The sequence below is a fragment of the Heterocephalus glaber genome, unplaced genomic scaffold (assembly GCF_053883595.1).
Source record: "Heterocephalus glaber isolate CG9 unplaced genomic scaffold, H.glaber_assembly_v1.0 deba00001457, whole genome shotgun sequence".
Classification (NCBI taxonomy): domain Eukaryota; kingdom Metazoa; phylum Chordata; class Mammalia; order Rodentia; family Bathyergidae; genus Heterocephalus; species Heterocephalus glaber.
The window spans coordinates 5,113,860-5,132,519 of NW_028258305.1; the positions used below are offsets into that span (position 1 = coordinate 5,113,860).

The 18,660-nt window shown below is 34.8% G+C and overlaps 1 protein-coding gene across 40 annotated transcripts in view; it reads right to left on the reverse strand.

The window, feature by feature from the left end:
• Positions 1–437: 437 nt before the first annotated feature.
• Positions 438–18,660, reverse strand: part of Aftph (aftiphilin) — a 63,237-nt gene continuing 45,014 nt past the window's right edge. For 17 of the 40 annotated variants that reach the window (XM_021262537.2, XM_004849969.3, XM_013074063.3 and 14 more), the window contains 4 exons: positions 15,054–15,114; positions 13,446–13,529; positions 8,812–8,935; positions 438–1,576 (listed from right to left, as the gene is read on the reverse strand). In XM_021262537.2, coding sequence (XP_021118196.1) covers positions 1,432–1,576; positions 8,812–8,935; positions 13,446–13,529; positions 15,054–15,114 — 414 coding nt within the window. In that variant the 3' untranslated portion in view covers positions 438–1,431. Of the gene's footprint in view, positions 1,577–8,544; positions 8,575–8,811; positions 8,936–13,445; positions 13,530–13,900; positions 14,090–15,053; positions 15,115–18,660 lie in introns of those variants that run through there. The other 23 variants (XM_087216312.1, XM_087216311.1, XM_087216307.1 and 20 more) reach the window with 8 other exon arrangements.

The window sequence follows — 18,660 nt, forward strand, 5'->3', positions numbered from 1 at the left end:
AGAAAGTATGTTATAATGAATCATGGGAATCTCTTTTATGATCTCATGTTATACATATCAAAGTAGCTCAGCTAGCCAGGCAGGGGGTGCATGCCTGTAATCCCAGCACTCTGGGAAGCTGAAGCAGGAGGATCACAAGTTGGTACCCAGCCTGGGCAATTTAATGAGACCTTGTCTCAAAAAAAAAAAAAAAAAAAGGGCTGAGGATATAGTTCAATACAAAGGCTCTGAGTTCAGTTCCACTACCACACACACACAGTTTGACCAGTAAAAGTACTGATCCAATCCTCATAGGATGGATTCTAAACTTCCTAATTTCAACAAACTAAAAGCCCTACCAAATGATTTCCTTTAGACTGAAGTATATCAATAAAACTTCATATCCAAATACATTATATTTTTCCTCAGATACCAAAATACAAAGACACAAGACTAAATTTCTTTTAAATTATTTTATTTTTGTGTAAGCTAAAAGGAAATTTACACACTGAAATCTCAAAAGACCTTGGGCATGCACATTAACCTTGTTAGAGGTTCTTCTACATGTCTCTCTTTTTTCCATAGGAATTTCCCCAAACATTTAAAACCCATAGTTTTTACTGTATATACAGCCTAAACCATAGCAATCTATGATTATGTCATTTTACACTGTGCAAAATCCTCATAAACTAGTGGTATGACAGAACAACAACAACAAAAAATCAGTAACAATTTCATTGTAAGACATTCATATAATTTGGTCCTTCTCTAAATTAAATTGATGTAAAAACAGACACAATCTCTTTAAACCCCTCCAATCAAGTTCCAACAATGATCTATACCCTATAACAAAAGAGTAACTGATGAGATACCTTGCAAAAGGTCAAATAGCTATATGCCACACTGACAAGAGTAAAAAAGAGCCCAAAAATATTAACAAATGCCAGATCTGAAACAAATCATCACACACAAAATTTTAAAAAAATCAAACAAGGACTCTGGAGCTTATTTATGACAGTGAAAGTAATTAAACATAGGATATGAAAAATTAAGAGGCCATTCAATGCAATCTGAAAAGACTGAAGGGGATTTCACAGACAGTGGAGATTTGAGTTTTTAATTTTCTTTTTTTATTTCAAAAGTTTTATAAGAAGGACACCACCAGTGTATTTCACAAAGACATAAATGTATATACCCCAGCAACACAAAAAGAATAAATCTTCAAAAATGTTCACCCCCAATTATTTACATTTTTTTCTAATATAAATTTAGGACTTCAGTATGTAAATAAATATACATTACTATGTATACCTTTCTAGTGCGGCTTACCAACAAATCAGCTGAACTTGAATTTTTTTATTATTTTTTTTTTAGTTAAGAGCAGATATGCTTTTGATGGTAGGGAAGAGATGGAAAAGAAAAGCATTGCAACCGTCCAGTTCACAGCAGTTATCAGTCTGCTTGTCCTTGGGAGCTTGTGGAAGGTGTTAATGTGGCTGGGAACATCAACACCTTGGCATGCATGAATGTCAAGTCAGGAAGGCTGGCAATCACCTTGATAGCTTCTTCACTCAAGTGTTCTTCTCTTTTTGGTTTCCTATTGACAAATGAAAAAGGACAAGGGCGTTAATAAGACTTCACTATAGGTCAAATGGAAGAAAATCCACTCTGAGGCAGGCAGTTAGCAATCTTTGGGACATCTTTTCCTCTGCTACTTCCTGAATCTTTTAATTCTCCTGTGTTCTGTGCTCCCTGAAACAGATGCCAAATCTCTTACAAAGAACAATGCATGACCTCTTTTGGAATGTACACTAAAGCTCAGTATGTAGCTACTTGCATGTACATGTGTATGGCTCACAGCTTTACTTAAGGGTGCAAACATCTACCCAGACATAATTTTAAAAAGCTACTAAGGAGAAGTATAGTGCCAAAGCCCCAATAACACTACGCCCATCTGGATCTCCCCCAGCCCACTGTGAAACTACCAAAATTATCTCCACATAAAATGTGGGTGGCACAAGGAATCATGAGTCATTTTAACCTTAGGCTTTCTGTATCCCCAGTGGGGAATTCCAGGAGAAAGGCTTCAGCCCAGATGGGATGCAGGCAGTGGCATGAGGGCTGGATGCAGGTAGGAGGCCAGGGGAAGCAATCTCCAAATCCTGTGGACCCTGTAGATGAAGTCTATTTTACTACACCTGCTGCCTGTATGAATTGTGAGCAGTGTGGGACCCAGCACAGTTACGAAACTCTCTTGGTAAGCAGGGCTGTCCTAGTAGTAAGCTGTAGAAAATGCTAAATGAGCCTCCAAAGTGGCTCCAACTGAGAGTGGGATTGTAATTCAAACTGTTTCCCCCTCCCCCCAGGATGGTAAATATATCGAAGGAATAGTTATATAGGTTATTAATTTTAGATCAAAGATGATTTTAAATTAACTGTAGAAAGCCCAATTCTCTTTTTATGATAAAGGACAGTTGGTACTCTCTTAGATGTAACACAAGTCATTTCTTCACCTAAATATTTTCTTTGTCCTTGGGACAGGGAGCAAAAGTTGGGAGTGAGGCAAAAGAAAGGAGAGATGCAGGCCTCTATTTAATACCTAGACTTGTCTGTTGTTATCACTTTTGAATGCAGCCTGAACTTAAGAAGACTTTATAGAATGAATGAAAAATCCAATAACAGTCTTCTAGGACCAAAGTTCTTCAAAAATTAAACAATTTCAGGCATTAGATCAACCATTTCAGGCAGTAGATCAATACTGAACTCAGTTCTAGGTTTCTGAGAAGAATTAGCAAGTCAACATTTTTTTGGTTTAAAACTAACATTTTCAAATGCACTTATATGGTAGCAATACTGTTATGTGGATGTTTGATGTGGAACTGGATATTTATATCATTCCAAAGTCAAACTAGCTTTGTTACTTTTAGCTTGAAAGTGAAAAACTGGAACCATATAATGAAAAAGGTTAGCTTTTTACCAAAGGTCAAGCTTAGCACTGCTAATAATGCAGGCAGCTTGATACTAGGTGTCTTCTGATGTGACATAATATTTATGAGGTGGTTTAGCCAAAATGTTAACGCTGTACTTGTAAGCCTTTAGATATAATTTATAAGAAATGAGGGGAAGCTGGGCGTGTGGTAGTGCATGCCTGTAAGCCCAGCACTTGGGAGGCTGATGCAGGAGGATCACAGCAAGTTCAAAGCCAGCCTGCACTACAAAGTGAGACCCTGTCTCAAAAGAAATCAAGGAAATAGAAAATACCGTATTACTTGAAGGAAGCAAACAGACAAATGTAGAGCTTAGGACATTCAATAGTAAACTGGACAGGTGTTTTAATATAGTATTATTAAACAGAAAGCAAAAGGGATGGGAGAGAGATACAATGTTAAAAAGAATTTAAGGGTTCTAATGGCCAGGTACAATAGTCCTGGATTGAATATTGGTTTTGTACAATGTAGAAAGGACATTGTTGGCATAATGTGACTGTAGCTGGGTATTTCATAAAATGAAAATGCACTGAAATTAACAGATGTGTATCACTGACTACAAGTGTAGGTTCAATTCAGTACGGACAATAAAATCTCATTTTGGTTAAAAAAAAATACACATGTATAGGTGCATGGAAAAAGATTTGAAAGAAGAGTAAGTGATCTAAATGTTAAGAATGTGATACTTTATTTCTAGCTTCCTTTAATATGCCTTACTTCTTCCATAATGAAAAAAAAGACTATTTAAAATAATAACAAAATTGTACTTAGACAGACTTCCCCATTTGTGGAGTGCAGGTGAGGTGTAGGAAAGGACAGGAAAAAAAAGAAAAAAGAAGTAAAAGCTTTTAACTAAGACACAGTTGGTAAAGATTATTCTAGTATTTCTACCAACTGTTTTATTTCAGAGGCACTACCTTAGGAAACATGAAGTTGTATTTTAAAATTTCAAAAAGCTTACATAATTTATAGTTCGTGCATTTGTAGTCATTGTATGTTTATGTGAGCTAGTCTTAGAATCTTAGAATATAAGAAAGAAAAATGCTTGACGAGAATTTGAAAACAGTTATATCATGACCTTTTCTCAAAGTCAAAGGCAGTGACCTAATTTTTTTCTATATTCTCTCTAGCTAAGATTTATCCTTTTTGTCAGCAGAATACAATTAGGTCCAGAAATAAACATCTATGATTTTTCTGTTGTTTATAAACAAGCATGCCAAGACCTTTCAATGAGGGAAAGAATAGTCTTTTCAACAAACAGTGCTGGGACAACTGGATATCCATATACAAAAAAATGAATATAGATCCCCTACCTCACACCATATACAGACATTAATTCAAAATGGATCAAAGAACTAAATGTAAAAGTTGAAACTATGTAAAATTCTTGGAAGAAAACCTAGATATACATCTTTCTGACCCTAAATTAGGCAATGGTTTCCACAAGTATAGCAGCAAAAGAATAAAAATTTATATATATTTGTGTTTCACAGGCTATTAAGAGTAAGGTAATCCATAGAATAAAGGAAAATCTTTGCAAATTATCTGATAAAAGTTGGTACTTGTACCAACTCCACATAAAGAGTATAAATATTATGTACTGCAAACATGTACCAAAAAAATAAATAAATAAAAAGGAAGGGGGTCAAGAGATGGGTGTTAGAAGAGACAGGGAGGAGATGGGAAGGAGATGGAAAAAGGAATTAAGATGTGTTTACATACATGTACCAACTTCTGACATGAAGGTAAACATTATGTATTGCATGCATGTACTAATAAAACTTAAAAGGCTAGTAGTCATAATATGGAAATAACTCATGAACTGTCTAATAAAAAGATAGGCAAAAGATCTGGATAAATATTTCTCCAAAGAAGACACACAAACGGTCAATAAGCACGTGAAAAGATGCTCAGAATTATTATTTTTCAACTACCAAGTTTTTGTCTATTAAGATTGGAAAATGACCAATTATGCTAATGAGAATAAATACAGATGAGCCCCCATTTATTTCTATCTCTATTTGGTTCTCACTGTTGGCTTGGAACACATGGAAGAAAATAAGTTCACCCCTGCTATCTCTGCTCTGGTTGGTTGGTTGGTTTTGTGCCTCCCCACGCCCCTGGTACCAAGGATGGATCTCAGGAGCTTGCGCTTGAGAGGCAGGTGTGGCACCACTGGATGCTCAGAATTATTAACCATCAGGGAAATGAAAATCAAAATAGATATCATTCCACACTCACTGGAATGACTATAACCAAAAAATCAAGACAATAACAACTACTGGTGTGGATATGAACTAGAATGCTCACAAATTATTTGGAATATAAAATGGTGCATCACCTTGGAAAAGTTTGGCAGTTCCTCCAAAAATTAAACATAAGCTGGGTGTGGTGGCACATTCCCATAATCCCAGCTACCTGGAAGACTGAGGCAGAAGGGCTACAAGTTCAAGGTCAACCTGGGCAACTCAGTGACATCCTGTCTTTAAAAAAGATGGTGGTGGTAAGCGGGCTGAGATGTAGTTCAGTGCTGAGTTCAATCCCCAGCACCACAAAACAGAAATTAAACATAGATGCAACAAATCTACTCCCAAGAGAATTGAAAACATTTGTCCACACAAAAACTTGTACGTAAATGTTCTTAACAGAATTATTCATAGTAGTCAAAAGATGAAAGCAATCTAAATGTTCACCAATTAATAGATAAAATGTGTTATTTTCACATAATGGAATATTATGCAGCCATAAAAGGAACAAAATACTGTACATGCTATATGGATGAACTTGAAAACACAATGCTAGTGAAAAAAGTCAGATAGAAAAGATCATGAATTGTAGAATTTCATTTATATGAAATAAAACTAGAGTATGAAAATCCATGAACAGCAGATTAGCAGATTAGTGATTGCTAGGGTCCAGGGAAAGGAAGGTAGAGGGCGTGACTACTGACCGATATGGAATTTTTTTGAGGGGAATGACGAAAGTGTTCTAGAATTAGACAGTGATAATGGTGGCACAATATTATGAATATACTAAAGGCAGCTAATTATACACTTGAGAAAGGTGGATTTTATGGTATGTAAATTATATCAATAAAAGAACAAAAAAAGAAAAATTTATTCCTCCTGGTAACTAGTCCTTTGATTTGAATAAGTTCCAGTTAGAGGTCTGTGGCTACTAGCCAGTTGGCTAGCCACTCACTGATTTAAATTAGAAAATAATTTTTTTCCATATTAGAAAAGGTAAGGAAGAAGACAGAACTAAAAAAACTAAAGTGAGAAGTTCCTTTCACAATCTGTGTTCTGAAAAAAGAAAAGTATGTTTGTTTCCTTGCATATTTAAAGGCTCTTAGAACAGTGCAGGATGTTAGGTCCAGGTCAAAAAACCTAAACCACAATTCTTACGTGTTTCCTACCTCACAGTTCCTCACACAGCTTTTTCACTCTATCTTCTGAGTACTGTCAACAGTGACAAGATTTTGGTGACCTTTACTTTCTGTACTTTATTCAAAACAAAAAGGGAAATGGAACAAAATCTAAAAATGACCAAAATGTTGAAAATGCTTTCTGAAACAGCTGTCTCCTCCATGTACAATTAAGAATTGTTCAGGAAGACATTTTTTACTATGACTTTAAATGCTTGTGGTTATTGGCACTTCTCACCATTTTCAAACAACATACATTCCTCACAGCAAAAACAAAGTCAGCAACTTGTTTTCAGTTTGTTTTATTTTAAATATGAGGCTGAACAGGTTCTAGAAAGTAAATCAGGGCCGGGGATTTAGCTCAGTGGTTCTGCTGCCTGCCTCGCAAGTACAAGGGCCCACGTTCGATCCCCAGTATCAAAAAAAAGAATTGACAGAAAGTAAATCAATGCACCATAACATTACTTCCCTTCCAGGATTGATACTATAGTTTTAGTTTATTCTTTTAGCTCACAATAAGGAAAAAATGAGAACATTCCTTAGTATATATAGGATGTTTCAAGGATGAGTTAAAACATTAGAACAGCAAGCTAAAATGTGGTTTAGAGCTCCTCCTAATGGCACAAAGAATGACTTTGCATCATTGGGACTGACAAAATTGTTTGGCACCCAGTGACTGTAGGGTAAAAAAGGTAAACAGTAAACAGTAAGGTCATTCCAGAAATAGCAAGGGAAAAGCCCACACAACAAATCTCATTAGTCCAGTGATCAGGGAAATGTCAGTTAAACCAGTAGGTTGACATTAGATTGACAGTAACTTAAAAAGTGTGTGTATAGAACTGCTCTATAATTTTGCTGATGGGATATAAATGGTTACCAGCTTGGAGCACTTTAGCAGTATTTCTTTTAATTTTTATTTTAATTAGTACAGGTTCGCAGTACATAATGATAATATTCATTGTGTTAAGTTGATAAAGATACATAAAACTCTTAATTCTTTTTATTTCCATCCCCCTTCTCCTCTTCCTTTCTTCCATCTCTTGGTCCCTTTCCCATTTGCAAAAGATCTATCTCCCTGTTTCCTATTATTTATCTTTTATTTTGTTCTCTAATTTATTTATCCTTTGAGTTTCTTATATAAGAGAAACCAGGTGATATGTAAGCTGGTATGTCTGATATTTCCCTTAACATTATGGTCTCAAGGTTCATTCATTTTCCTACACATGATTCAAATTTACCCCTTATAATTGAGTAGTACTCCATTATGTATAAATACCATATTTTCTTTATCTATTCATCTGTTAATGGACATGTAGGCTGCTTCCAAGATTTAGCCATTATGGGTTGTGCTGCTATAAACATGGGTATGCACGTATCACTGTAATGCAGTGTCTTTAACTCTTTTGAGAAGATACCTAGAAGGGGAATAACTGAGCCAAATGGAATTTCTATTTTTAGTTTTTATGAGGAGTCTAATTTTGAATTTAACATGTATACGGCATGTATTTATTCAAGTGAAAACAATATTCTCTCCAAGTGGGCAATTAACAGGTAAATATTCCTCTTTAAAATACTGATGAATTATGGATTTGGAAACATAGCTGGCATGCCAACCTGTATTTGCACTTGCAGTAGGGACTGCCAGCCTCATAATTACATTTCTATTAGGAACTGGTTTATTCTTGTGGTTAATTTATCAAAGCAGTGGATTATTCCAATATTTAATTATGTAAAATTAAAGGTTTCCTCAATCCTAACTATAAGGCCCAAGTGATAATACTTTGTTCTGATCTTTGGTTCTAATACTGGGAGAAACTGCTTTTCAAGGCCATGTTCCTAAAGAGGCTCCCAGGAAGCTTGGTAAAGGAAGGCTTTATGTCCCAACTCAAGCGTGCACATCCATGGAAATTAGGAAAATACTACAGAAGAGTGACTATTATTCTTATCCTGGAAGAGAAAAAATTATCCTAGGGGACAATAGGCAATCCCAAAGATGATCATGATACTTAGGACGGGCAAATGAGGAATGTTTCTACAATGGCTTCATGATCTCAATACTTAATTAGAATTATTCTCTACAATACAGGGGGCAAAAAAGAAAAAAGAAAAGCACATTTGATGGTTGGGGATGTAGTTCAGCGGTAGAGCACTTGCCTGGAATGCATGAGGCCCTGGGTTCAATCCCTAGTAGCACAAAAACAAAACAAAACAAAAAACACATTTGTCAATCCCAGTCTCTCTGCTCTAATAAAGTTCATAATTATAATTTGATACAGTTTTCTGGACTTAGGCATTACTGGCTTTTATGTATACAAAAATGAATTTTAATACATTGAAATACTGCCAACTTTCATGATTTTCCCTTTGGATTGTTTTAATTCAGAATTCAAAATTAGGGTGTAATTAACACTAGCTGTTTACCTGGTAGATGTGCTCGTCTTCTCTACTGTGGACATGAGTCTCGCAAATGCATCAGTCACTTTGAGGCTTGAGGTGGAGATTTCCAGCTTAGAGGTTGTTAACTCATACAATTCTGGATCCACACCTTATAGTATAAAATGATAGTCAGTGATGGCAAGCTGAATGGGTTCCTCAATTAGCCACAACACACGATGCAAGAGCAATATTCTATAAACATCTGAGTCTATTACAAGCACAACATAGTTTTAGAACTCTGTAATACTGTGTTTATTTTTTAAATTATAAACTGTCCTTTTTGGAATATCTATAAAACAGGAAAATGCTTTTAAAATTCCACTTTGGAATAAATATAATTAATTTAAATTTTTGTAGCAGATGTCTCCCAAATACTTCTAAAATTTCTATCACTGTAGAAAATTCCCCCAGTTTTGGATTAATGTGTAATATAAAAATTATCATTGTTTTATAAATGGAATGAACATAATTTGTTAAACAACCTTCTTAATTTTTAAATTGGCCTATAATCCTCATTTTTTGAACCTTCTTCTTTTCCTGCCTCCCATTTTTCTTATTTTCTTCCATTGTAAAAGATTTAGAAGGTAATACAAAAATCTCAGATATGAAAAAAAATCTCAAATATGGTAAATGACTTGCTTAGTTTGAATATATTATGACTATCTATAGACATGAACTAATATTCAAAGCACCCAATTATTACTAAACATACACTACATTGTTCTTTAGGTAAAAAGTGGGGAGAGTAAAACATTTTGAAGAAAAAGTGAATAAAAGTAATACTTTTAGGGCTGGAGATTTAGCTCAGTGGGTCCAGCGCCTGCCTTGCAAGTGCAAGGTCCCGAGTTTGATCCCTGGTACCAAAAAAAAAGTAATACTTTTGGATAAAGTGGAAATTCTTATCTCCAGGGTTATTTATGTTTTTAGTCTTGTCTCTGAACCTGGTAGCCAACAACAGTTCAAACATGTAGTTAGAATAATTTCAAAAGAGGCTGAGTTAGAGCATTTGATTTATTGTGAAAATCTACATAAAAAATCCACCCCATCTGATTTTACTTAAATAAACAATTTTTAATATTTTCCATGTAATATACATAAAACACTGACAAGCTGAATTATTTTTGTACTGGAGATCGAACTCAGGACCTCGCACTTGCCAGGTATGCACTGTGCCACTACTGAGCTACATCCCTGGCCAAGCTGAAACTTTTTGAAAAGTTAAATATTTTAAACTCAAGCTAAACTTTGAATAATAGATACTCAGATTAAAAAATATTCTTAATCCTATACTGCCCTTGGTTCCAGCAAACTAGAGCAAAAATTTTAGTAGTTTCAGGGTGTAAGGGAAAATTAGACTGTAAAAAAGAATATTTTATAGCTTCTTTAATTCCTGCTTCTTGTTTTGTTTTGAGACAAGATCTTGCTGTGTTGCCCAGGCTGGCCTTGAACCCCTGGGTTCAAGCGGTCCTCCTGCCTCAGCCTCCTGAGTAGCTGGGAATAAAGGTGAACACTATTGCGCCCAAGTAATTATTACAATTCTGAAGAAAAGCCTGAAAGATCAGATAAAATTATAATTATGCATATAGTTACATTACCTAGTTCCCTTCTTTAGGATATTTCAAGGTTAAGGAAAAAATCAAGAATTGCCTTCTATTAACCAACTCTGCAGCATTTATAAACACAGATCTCAGATGTTTACAGATATTAAGCAAAAGCAGCTTCCACAGTCATCAAGTTGAACAAGGAAGGAAGGCTATAGAAAATGTATGTTGACTCTCATATGTTTTGAATATTTCATTAAGGTACAATTTCAAGGTATACTTAAAAAGAACTTTTATTCTTCTGTACTAAGTATATAAAGTTGCAGTTAAAATGTAAAAACCTGTAGATGCCTGTAATGAGACCAAATGAACCCAACACAGTTTCTTCTTCTGCTGTTAAAGGTTAGATTCTGAGCAACTACAAAATTTAAACTGATTTCTAATGTACAATGCAGAAGAAAAAATTGTATTCTGACTGGCAACAAGAAAGTGCTAGTAAAAACTTAGTTGGGTTTATACAAGATTGGCCCCTTGGCTGTCAAACAGAAAAGTGGCAGATTCACAAAAATGACAGCTGGATAAAATGGTATGTGCCTATATAATCCCAGCACTCTGGGAGGCTGAGGCAGGAGGATTGCAAGTTCCAGCTCAACCTGGGCAACTTAGTTGAGACCTTGTCTCAAAAATTAAAAAAAAAAAAAGGTTGAGGATGTAGCTCAGTGTGATGGTCCTGGGTTCAGTCCTCAGTACCAGGGAAAACAAAAAACAGAAACTGCTCCCTTTTTAGCCCAAAATGATGACTTCCTCCAGATAAAAACACAACCCACCACTGAATCCACAACTATTGTTAAAGTTTTTAGAAACAAAACAACTACCAACTGTACACTAGTAATTAGGGAATAATTTTTTAATGAAAGTTTAACAGGACCTTAATGAGGCATAGTGTAGTTACAGAATTAAAGCTAGCCAACCAAGTTCTATGCCAACCTCCTAAGAAATCACACACAAAATAATTAAATAACCTCAAGTTAAGACAAAGTGACTTTCCCAGAAACAAGTCAGAAAAAAATGCAAGCACGTGGTGAAATGAATACTAAGGAAGGTGTTAATACCTGTAGCTTGATAGTTTTAACAAAACCCAATAGCAATAAGAAGCCAAAGCAAATTTATTATAATCAAATTTATACAGCAGCTAGAGCATATTAATGAAAATACTGAACAAAAATAAGATCCCAAAGTAATGAGCACTACATTTGACCATGCTGATTTCATCTGCATTGTAGCTCTAAGCTTTTGAAACCGCTTTCTGTTCTTGAAACTGTGTACCCTGAACCTGATTATCAGGTCATTTCTGTACTTGTTTGTATGGCCACATTATTTGTGCTATGAATGGTTTTTAAATGAGTTTGAAATGTAAGCAAAAATTAAAACTAAACCAGGTCTTAAGGTATCCCCAAAGAAAAAGTGACTCATTTAAATTATAATACAATTTGTGACAAAACAAAGCTGAGAGCAAATTTATAATGGGAGATTGATCATTAACTCTTAAGAATATAGAAGTGATATAAAATTTTTGGTTGCCCCCCCCCCCATTAAATACTGTATTATGAAATGGCAGACCACTCTAGCTCCCTCAAATCATTTCACACGTGGGATATATTTATAAGTAGTTTAATAGTAAAATAAAATATCATCTTGAAGTAAAAAAAGACACAGATTGGTTTTTCATATGCTACCAAAAACTTAAAAACAATGAAAATGATAGCTAGGGGCTTAGGTTTGAAGAATGCAATCATTCTATACTGGAGGACCTTGAAGCTTCTCTGTAGCAAGACCAGGTTTCTCCACAAGATTTAAGAGAAGGGCATACTGAGGTCCCAAGCTTGTCCGTGGCTGGCTTTGTTAGGCCCTCCATCCCATCCCAGTATTCTATCATGGTTCCTAAACTGCTGGAAGTGGGTGACTGGGTTACCTAGCAGAACAGAACAAAACAAGCAAATTCTCAGGAACCAGGTTGGCTGGAAAACTGTGCAGAGAAAGGGAGCCCTACTATGCATCCTGGGCACTGGCAGGTCCATTAGCCCCCAGCGGGCATCAGTGATCAATGGGCATGATTACCAGGATCACAACTTGGGATGACAGGGACTCATTAAAAGTCATAGTAAATAAAATGTCAACATAAAAATGCCATTATAATTTTAATCTTTTATTCAGTTAGAAAATGACAAAATACATTAGTTCTTTGGTCCATGAACTGAACTTTTGCAGGGCTGAACATTAATTTAACAGGCACTCCAGTAAGTTTTAATTTCTAGCTTCTAGTATCTCATAGTAATTATTTTCTATTACTAACTTTTGTTAACATTTTATTTCTCCATGGAAAACAGTACATTTTTTAATTTAAAGACTATGTAAAAACATTAAAGTTCTATGTGGGATTATATAACTATGTGCTAGTCTCCAACATTCTAGAACCTAATTACTTGTATATATTTAGTAGCACTAATAAACAACTAATTTTTTAAAATGCTAGAATCTGTAAAGGTTGTACTATCACAGGCACTACAATGTAAAGTCATCTTTGTGTACTAAAATATTCTTGTATCTTTAAATTTTTTTCAAATGGCTTTACAGAATATGGTTTTGTTTTGTTTTTTTTTTTGGTACCGGGGATTGAACTCAGGACCCTGTGCTTGCGAGGCAGGCAGCAGAACCACTGAGTTAAATCCCTGGCCCTTACAGAATATGTTTTTAAAAATAAGCATACAAAATATCACTTTTTCTACTTAATGGAGGGAGGCCCTGCCTTTAACTGTCTAAGGACATTAGGGCTGCATTATTCCTAGAAACTACTGTCAGCTTTGAATATTACACTCTGAGAACATTTGCTTTAAAATATATTTCACGTAAGTCATTTGTAGTAGTCAGAGATTAGAAAATAGCAAGAGTAAAGAAAAGTATTTAAAAAGACATTAGAGAGAATACAATCTACTTATTTCCTTGTTTATAGGAAAGTCAAGTGTTGTGGTCATGCTTTTAGCAAATTAACTAGAATTGTGGTTTTAACACTCTGCTGACCTGGGATTGTGGTGCTGCTGCTAGAGCTACTGTCATCCACGGGCCCAAAGAAATCAAGGTTCAGAAGAGTGGAACCTCCACTAGCTTGAAATTCAGTGACCGTGTTGGTAGGCAGCCACACAGAAGGTAAGCCAAGGGAGGAGGGGTTATGTGTAAAAAGGGGTAAGACACACACTTGAACATGCAGGTTATAATTAGTAGTCATTACACATTTTAAAAATCAACATTAAAACAATGTGTACAGTATTAGTTTTTCATTACTAAGGACATTTTTAAAGTAACAATTTAATTCAATGTACATTTTCTCATGTACAATGTAAAGAATATGACACTTAGTAAGGTTTTAGTTAGGAGTTCAGTTCTTTCAATCAAAACTGGAAGCCATACCAGAAAGACCGAGGGGAAAGCATACCCGTTAAAGGGAAACAATACTTTAATCTCAACCTGACATGAAATCAATGTACATTCCCAAATCAATCTCTCATGTTAGTAATGTTGGTTTCTAATTAATGATTAAAAAAATGACAAAGTTGTCAGTTGCAGGACACGCACCAATACATTAACTCAGTTTAAAAGAACATAAGGAATGTCATAACTGCCCTACCCTGATATGCAACCTCAAGCTGTACTGTTCCCCTTTAACTCTGAAACAATCAGAAATAGTATACATTTTAAAAGAAGTTGTTTGTTAATAAAAAGCATGATGATCTGACTGAAGACAACAGACAACAGCAAAAGGTGCATCCAGGCTTTCCTTCAGCACTATAATATTCAATTGGATGCTTTCCAGATAGCTTTGGACCTCCACTTTAAGGCAAAACTGATAGCGTTTTAGACAATGGCAATAACAACTGCCATTGAGATGATGACAACAGGTATTCTTCTGGACAATTGCTCAAATAATTTAAAAAGCACAGGAGTAGGAACAATTACATCTCAGGGTCCACTGAAAACGTGAATGCTAGCACTGTATGTTACTTTAAAGACCCCCATATTACTAGAAGTTACTCCTTTTTTCAGCATTTTTTTAAAACCATAAGCAAAACTAATGCTCTCTTGGAATGGCCTACAAGCATTTCAAGATAAGTCTTAGAAAAGGATCATGAAAAGCACTCATTTTCCATCTGCATATAAGTACTCTATAAAATATTATTAAATCTGAAAACTACTGAGTCAATAAATATGGACTTATTTGGACATTGTTTTTGGTTAAATAATTGTGCTTTGTGTTTGAAGCAGCCTCTAGCCACAAGACTTTGCATCCAAGAAAATTCCATAAATTAAAACTACAGAAAAACTTTTCAATTAAATAGGTCCTAGCTAAAAATATCATTTAAACTATCTAGATATTTGTAAAAAATAAAGCTTATTTTTTACTTAAACTAAAATTTTGTCTTGCTACTACTACCTATATCTGGACATTAATATTGTTGATAATAGTAACAGCTCTGTTTCTTAGACAATCACTAATCAGAAAGAAAGCCTGAATTTCCAAGATAAGAAGTTATGTTCAAACAAAAAAAGGAAGTCAGCAGAGAGAAGTTTGTCTGAACTTTGTAGCTTTCTTAACTCTAGCTCTGGTGCTAGAGGCTCTACGGAGAGACGTACCATCTAAAGGGTTAGTAAGGCCACTGCTACTCCAGTCAAACTGGACGGGTGGTAGAGACTCCTAGAGTTGAAACCAAAAAATCAAAATTAATCAGTACAGGTTGTAGCAACATAAAGAAACCTTAAAAAATAAAAAATAAAAAATTATTATAGCAAGACCAGTAGGCAACAAAGTACCTAAAGATAAAATTGGAATAATTTATAATTTTAGAAAGTCACCTGCAAATATTAACACAAAAACCGAAATTGCAAAATTTACACACTGCACAGTTCATTGACATTAAAAATGTATCTGACAAAGGGAATTATCTATACAATTTTAAACAAATTTATGACTGATTCTATGCCAAGATTTCAACCTATTCTCAAATCATGTTTAATTACTAGCCTGATTAAAAGAAAACCATTTTTAAACATGATTTTTTTCACTAAAGAGTTAAATTTACCTTAATGACTAGTCATTTAAAATTTCCTAACAGATAAAATATAATGCAACGGAGAAGGTATTATACTGAAAGTGAGATCTGGTTTAAGACAGAGTAACCACTAAGTAACTAGTTATATTTACTTGTTGGACTTGGTTAATTATGCAGTCTCCTTAAATAAAAAACAAAAAGGTTCAAAGTTCAATGTTTCTAGTTCTTCATAATTTTCTAATTTGCAAAAGAAATGAAATGAGACTTTTTTTTTTTGAGACAGGATCTCACTCTGTAGTTCAGACTGGCCTTGAACTCACTATGTAGCCCAGGATGGTTTGAACTAGCAGTGACCCACCTGCGTCAGTCTCCAGAGTGCTGAGATTACAGGCATGCACCACCACGCCCGGCAAGACCTACATTTTTTAAAGTGTTGCTCTGATATACTTATTTTAATCAAATTCTGATGTAGACATTACTTATAATCAGATATCAGAATTTAGTTTTTAAAATAATACACTAAAAGAATTCTCAGAATGGATTGGCTATATTCTAGGTTTTAAAATTTCTGAACTTGTAAACATAAAGATAAAATAAGCAAATGGCAAATACAAAATATGAGACAGTTCAAAAACTTTTTAGATGAGCATTCATTTTGTTTTAAGAATATTCTTGTCAAGAAAAGTTGTTGGTTTTGTGTTTCTCTTATTTTAGGAGTGGTGTTGAGAACACTTATGGAAATAAACTGTGCTGTATTAGACTTTTAATATCAACACATCATTGTCCTTTTTTGGGTATTGCTTAGCTAGTGCTTTAGCTAGTGCTATTGCTTAGCTAGTGCTTTGGCATTGCTTAGCATAGTTGCTTTACTGTTAAGGCAGGCTCTATTAAAACTTTATATTCATTTTTTGGGGAAGGGTAGGTAAAGATACTGTTCTGTGTAGGATAGCAACATGACCTGGTTATTTTGGAAACTCTAATCCTATAATATTATAATTAATTTGATAAAACATACAAATAATGATAGGCAAATTAATATTAAGTATTATTAAAACAAAAACAAGTCCAGCCTGAGGTTGGGGAGGGGGGAGATATAAACCAAGTAAAATGCTAACATTAGGGCTGCCAGGGATAAAAAGTAGTGAAAGAAGGCAAGTTCTTTGTAGGATGGAAGAGTTCTATATGTTCATGATGGCAGTGGTTACCTAACTCTACCCATGTGATAAAGTGACACAGAACATACACACACATACTGCACATATTGCACTTACTTTTACACTTTATTAGTAGTATATAAGATGTAACCAGGGAAACATTAGTGAAAGATACACAGGGCTTTTATGTAATATATTTGCAATATCCTGTGCAGTTATAATTATTTCAAATAAGTTGAAAAATATGGGTTGTGTAAACCTGTTTATAACCTCCCAAGTTTAATACACATTTAGAAAAGGACAGTTTTAGTTGATCTCAAAATAAACACGAAACATCCCAGAAGATTCAATTTATTCTACTTTTGGATCAGTTAGACCATTACAGTAGTTAGATTAAAAAACGAGTTACTGGACAAAACTTAGGTTTATGCAGTAACAATACTTCTGGATAAATCATCCAAGGTCTCTCATTAACATGTTCTATCTAGGGCTAGGGATTTAGCTCAGTGGTTTTGCTGCCTGCTGCACAAGTGCAAGGACCCGAATTCAATCCCCGGTACCAAAAAAACAAAAACAAAAACATGTTCTATCTAAATGATATCAAGTAGCAGTGGTGCTTAGAAGTAGTTCAGCGGAATTTTTCCTCTTCATATAGGTACATGACATTTTGAGGACATAACCAAAATTATAATAATGAGGTACTAAAATGAATTTTGTGGAAACAAAGAAGATGCAAAACAAAACACCTAAGCAAGAAAAGGCAAACTAAGAACATTCACAAATGAGGCAACTCAGAGAGAAAGCAATGGAATGAAGCATTTTAAAATAACATCAAGCAATGTGGTATGAACGATTACTGGAGAGACATAGCACTAAGGAAACAAGGTAAAATAACAAAGAACAGAAACTGAGACTGGAGACAGAAGATTTGGATTCTAGTTCTAGCTATACCACTGGTGACAGCCTTTCCAAAATGTTTCATTTTTTTTTAATTGAAAAAAATGGAGCATGGTGTTAGATAATTGTTTTATTTTCTTTTAGCTTTAAAACTGTGATTCACAACTGAAATAGTCCCATCAAGCAGGCTAAGAGAAGCTGCTAGTAGTGACCAGCAGTCAAGAGAATTCACTGTCCTGCAGTGAAGAAAGTATGGTTTAAGTATTGATTTTTTTCCTCCCTGGTCCTGGGGATTGAACTTAGGACCTTAGGCATGCTAGGCAACTGCTGTACCACTGAGCTACATCCTTAGCCCTTTTAAATTTTGAGTCTTGCTAAGGTGCTGTGGCTATCCTTAAACTTGTGATCCTCTTGCCTTAGCCTCCCAGGTAGATGGGATTACAAATGTGCACCCCACACTCAGCCTCTCATATTGATCTTACTGTCAGTAATGGCACCATAAATAGTGTGACCTTGAAATTCAGTAGATAAAGATAAAACTAAAAACAATCAGAAGGTATTACTATTAATTTTTACAGTTGAGCCATGTTTTCAGGTAAAAGTATCTTAGAAAAAATACCATTAACAGTTACCAATAAGCTCTCTAATTCCTCAACCAGAGATACCACAGTTATAATACTGACAATTTTTTGGGAAAAAAAAGCACAATAAAACTCAATGAGTACCAAAACTGGGATAGAACAGGCAGATCCAAAGTATGTAGTCATAATGGGAATTATAGAACTGTATTAAGTTTGAAAGCCATCATTTAATAATGCTAAAAAGAGGTGTAGGATATATTTTATGGAAAACAAAGAAAGAAAAAGGAAGAAAGGAAGGAAGGAAGAAAGAAAGAAGGAAAGAAAGAAAGAGAAAAAAGATAGATGAATGTACTACACCAGGTCTTTCTTAACACAATTTGCTATGCTTCTACCACTACAGGCTGTTTCATCTGAAAAATATGACTAATGGGAATATGTAACAGTATTACTTACTATATGACCAAAAAAGGATCTTGCTAGGTAGGTAGTCTAGGGTGGCCTCGAACTCACAGTGATCCTCCTGGCTGAGCCTCCTTAGTACTGGGACTACAGGTGTGTG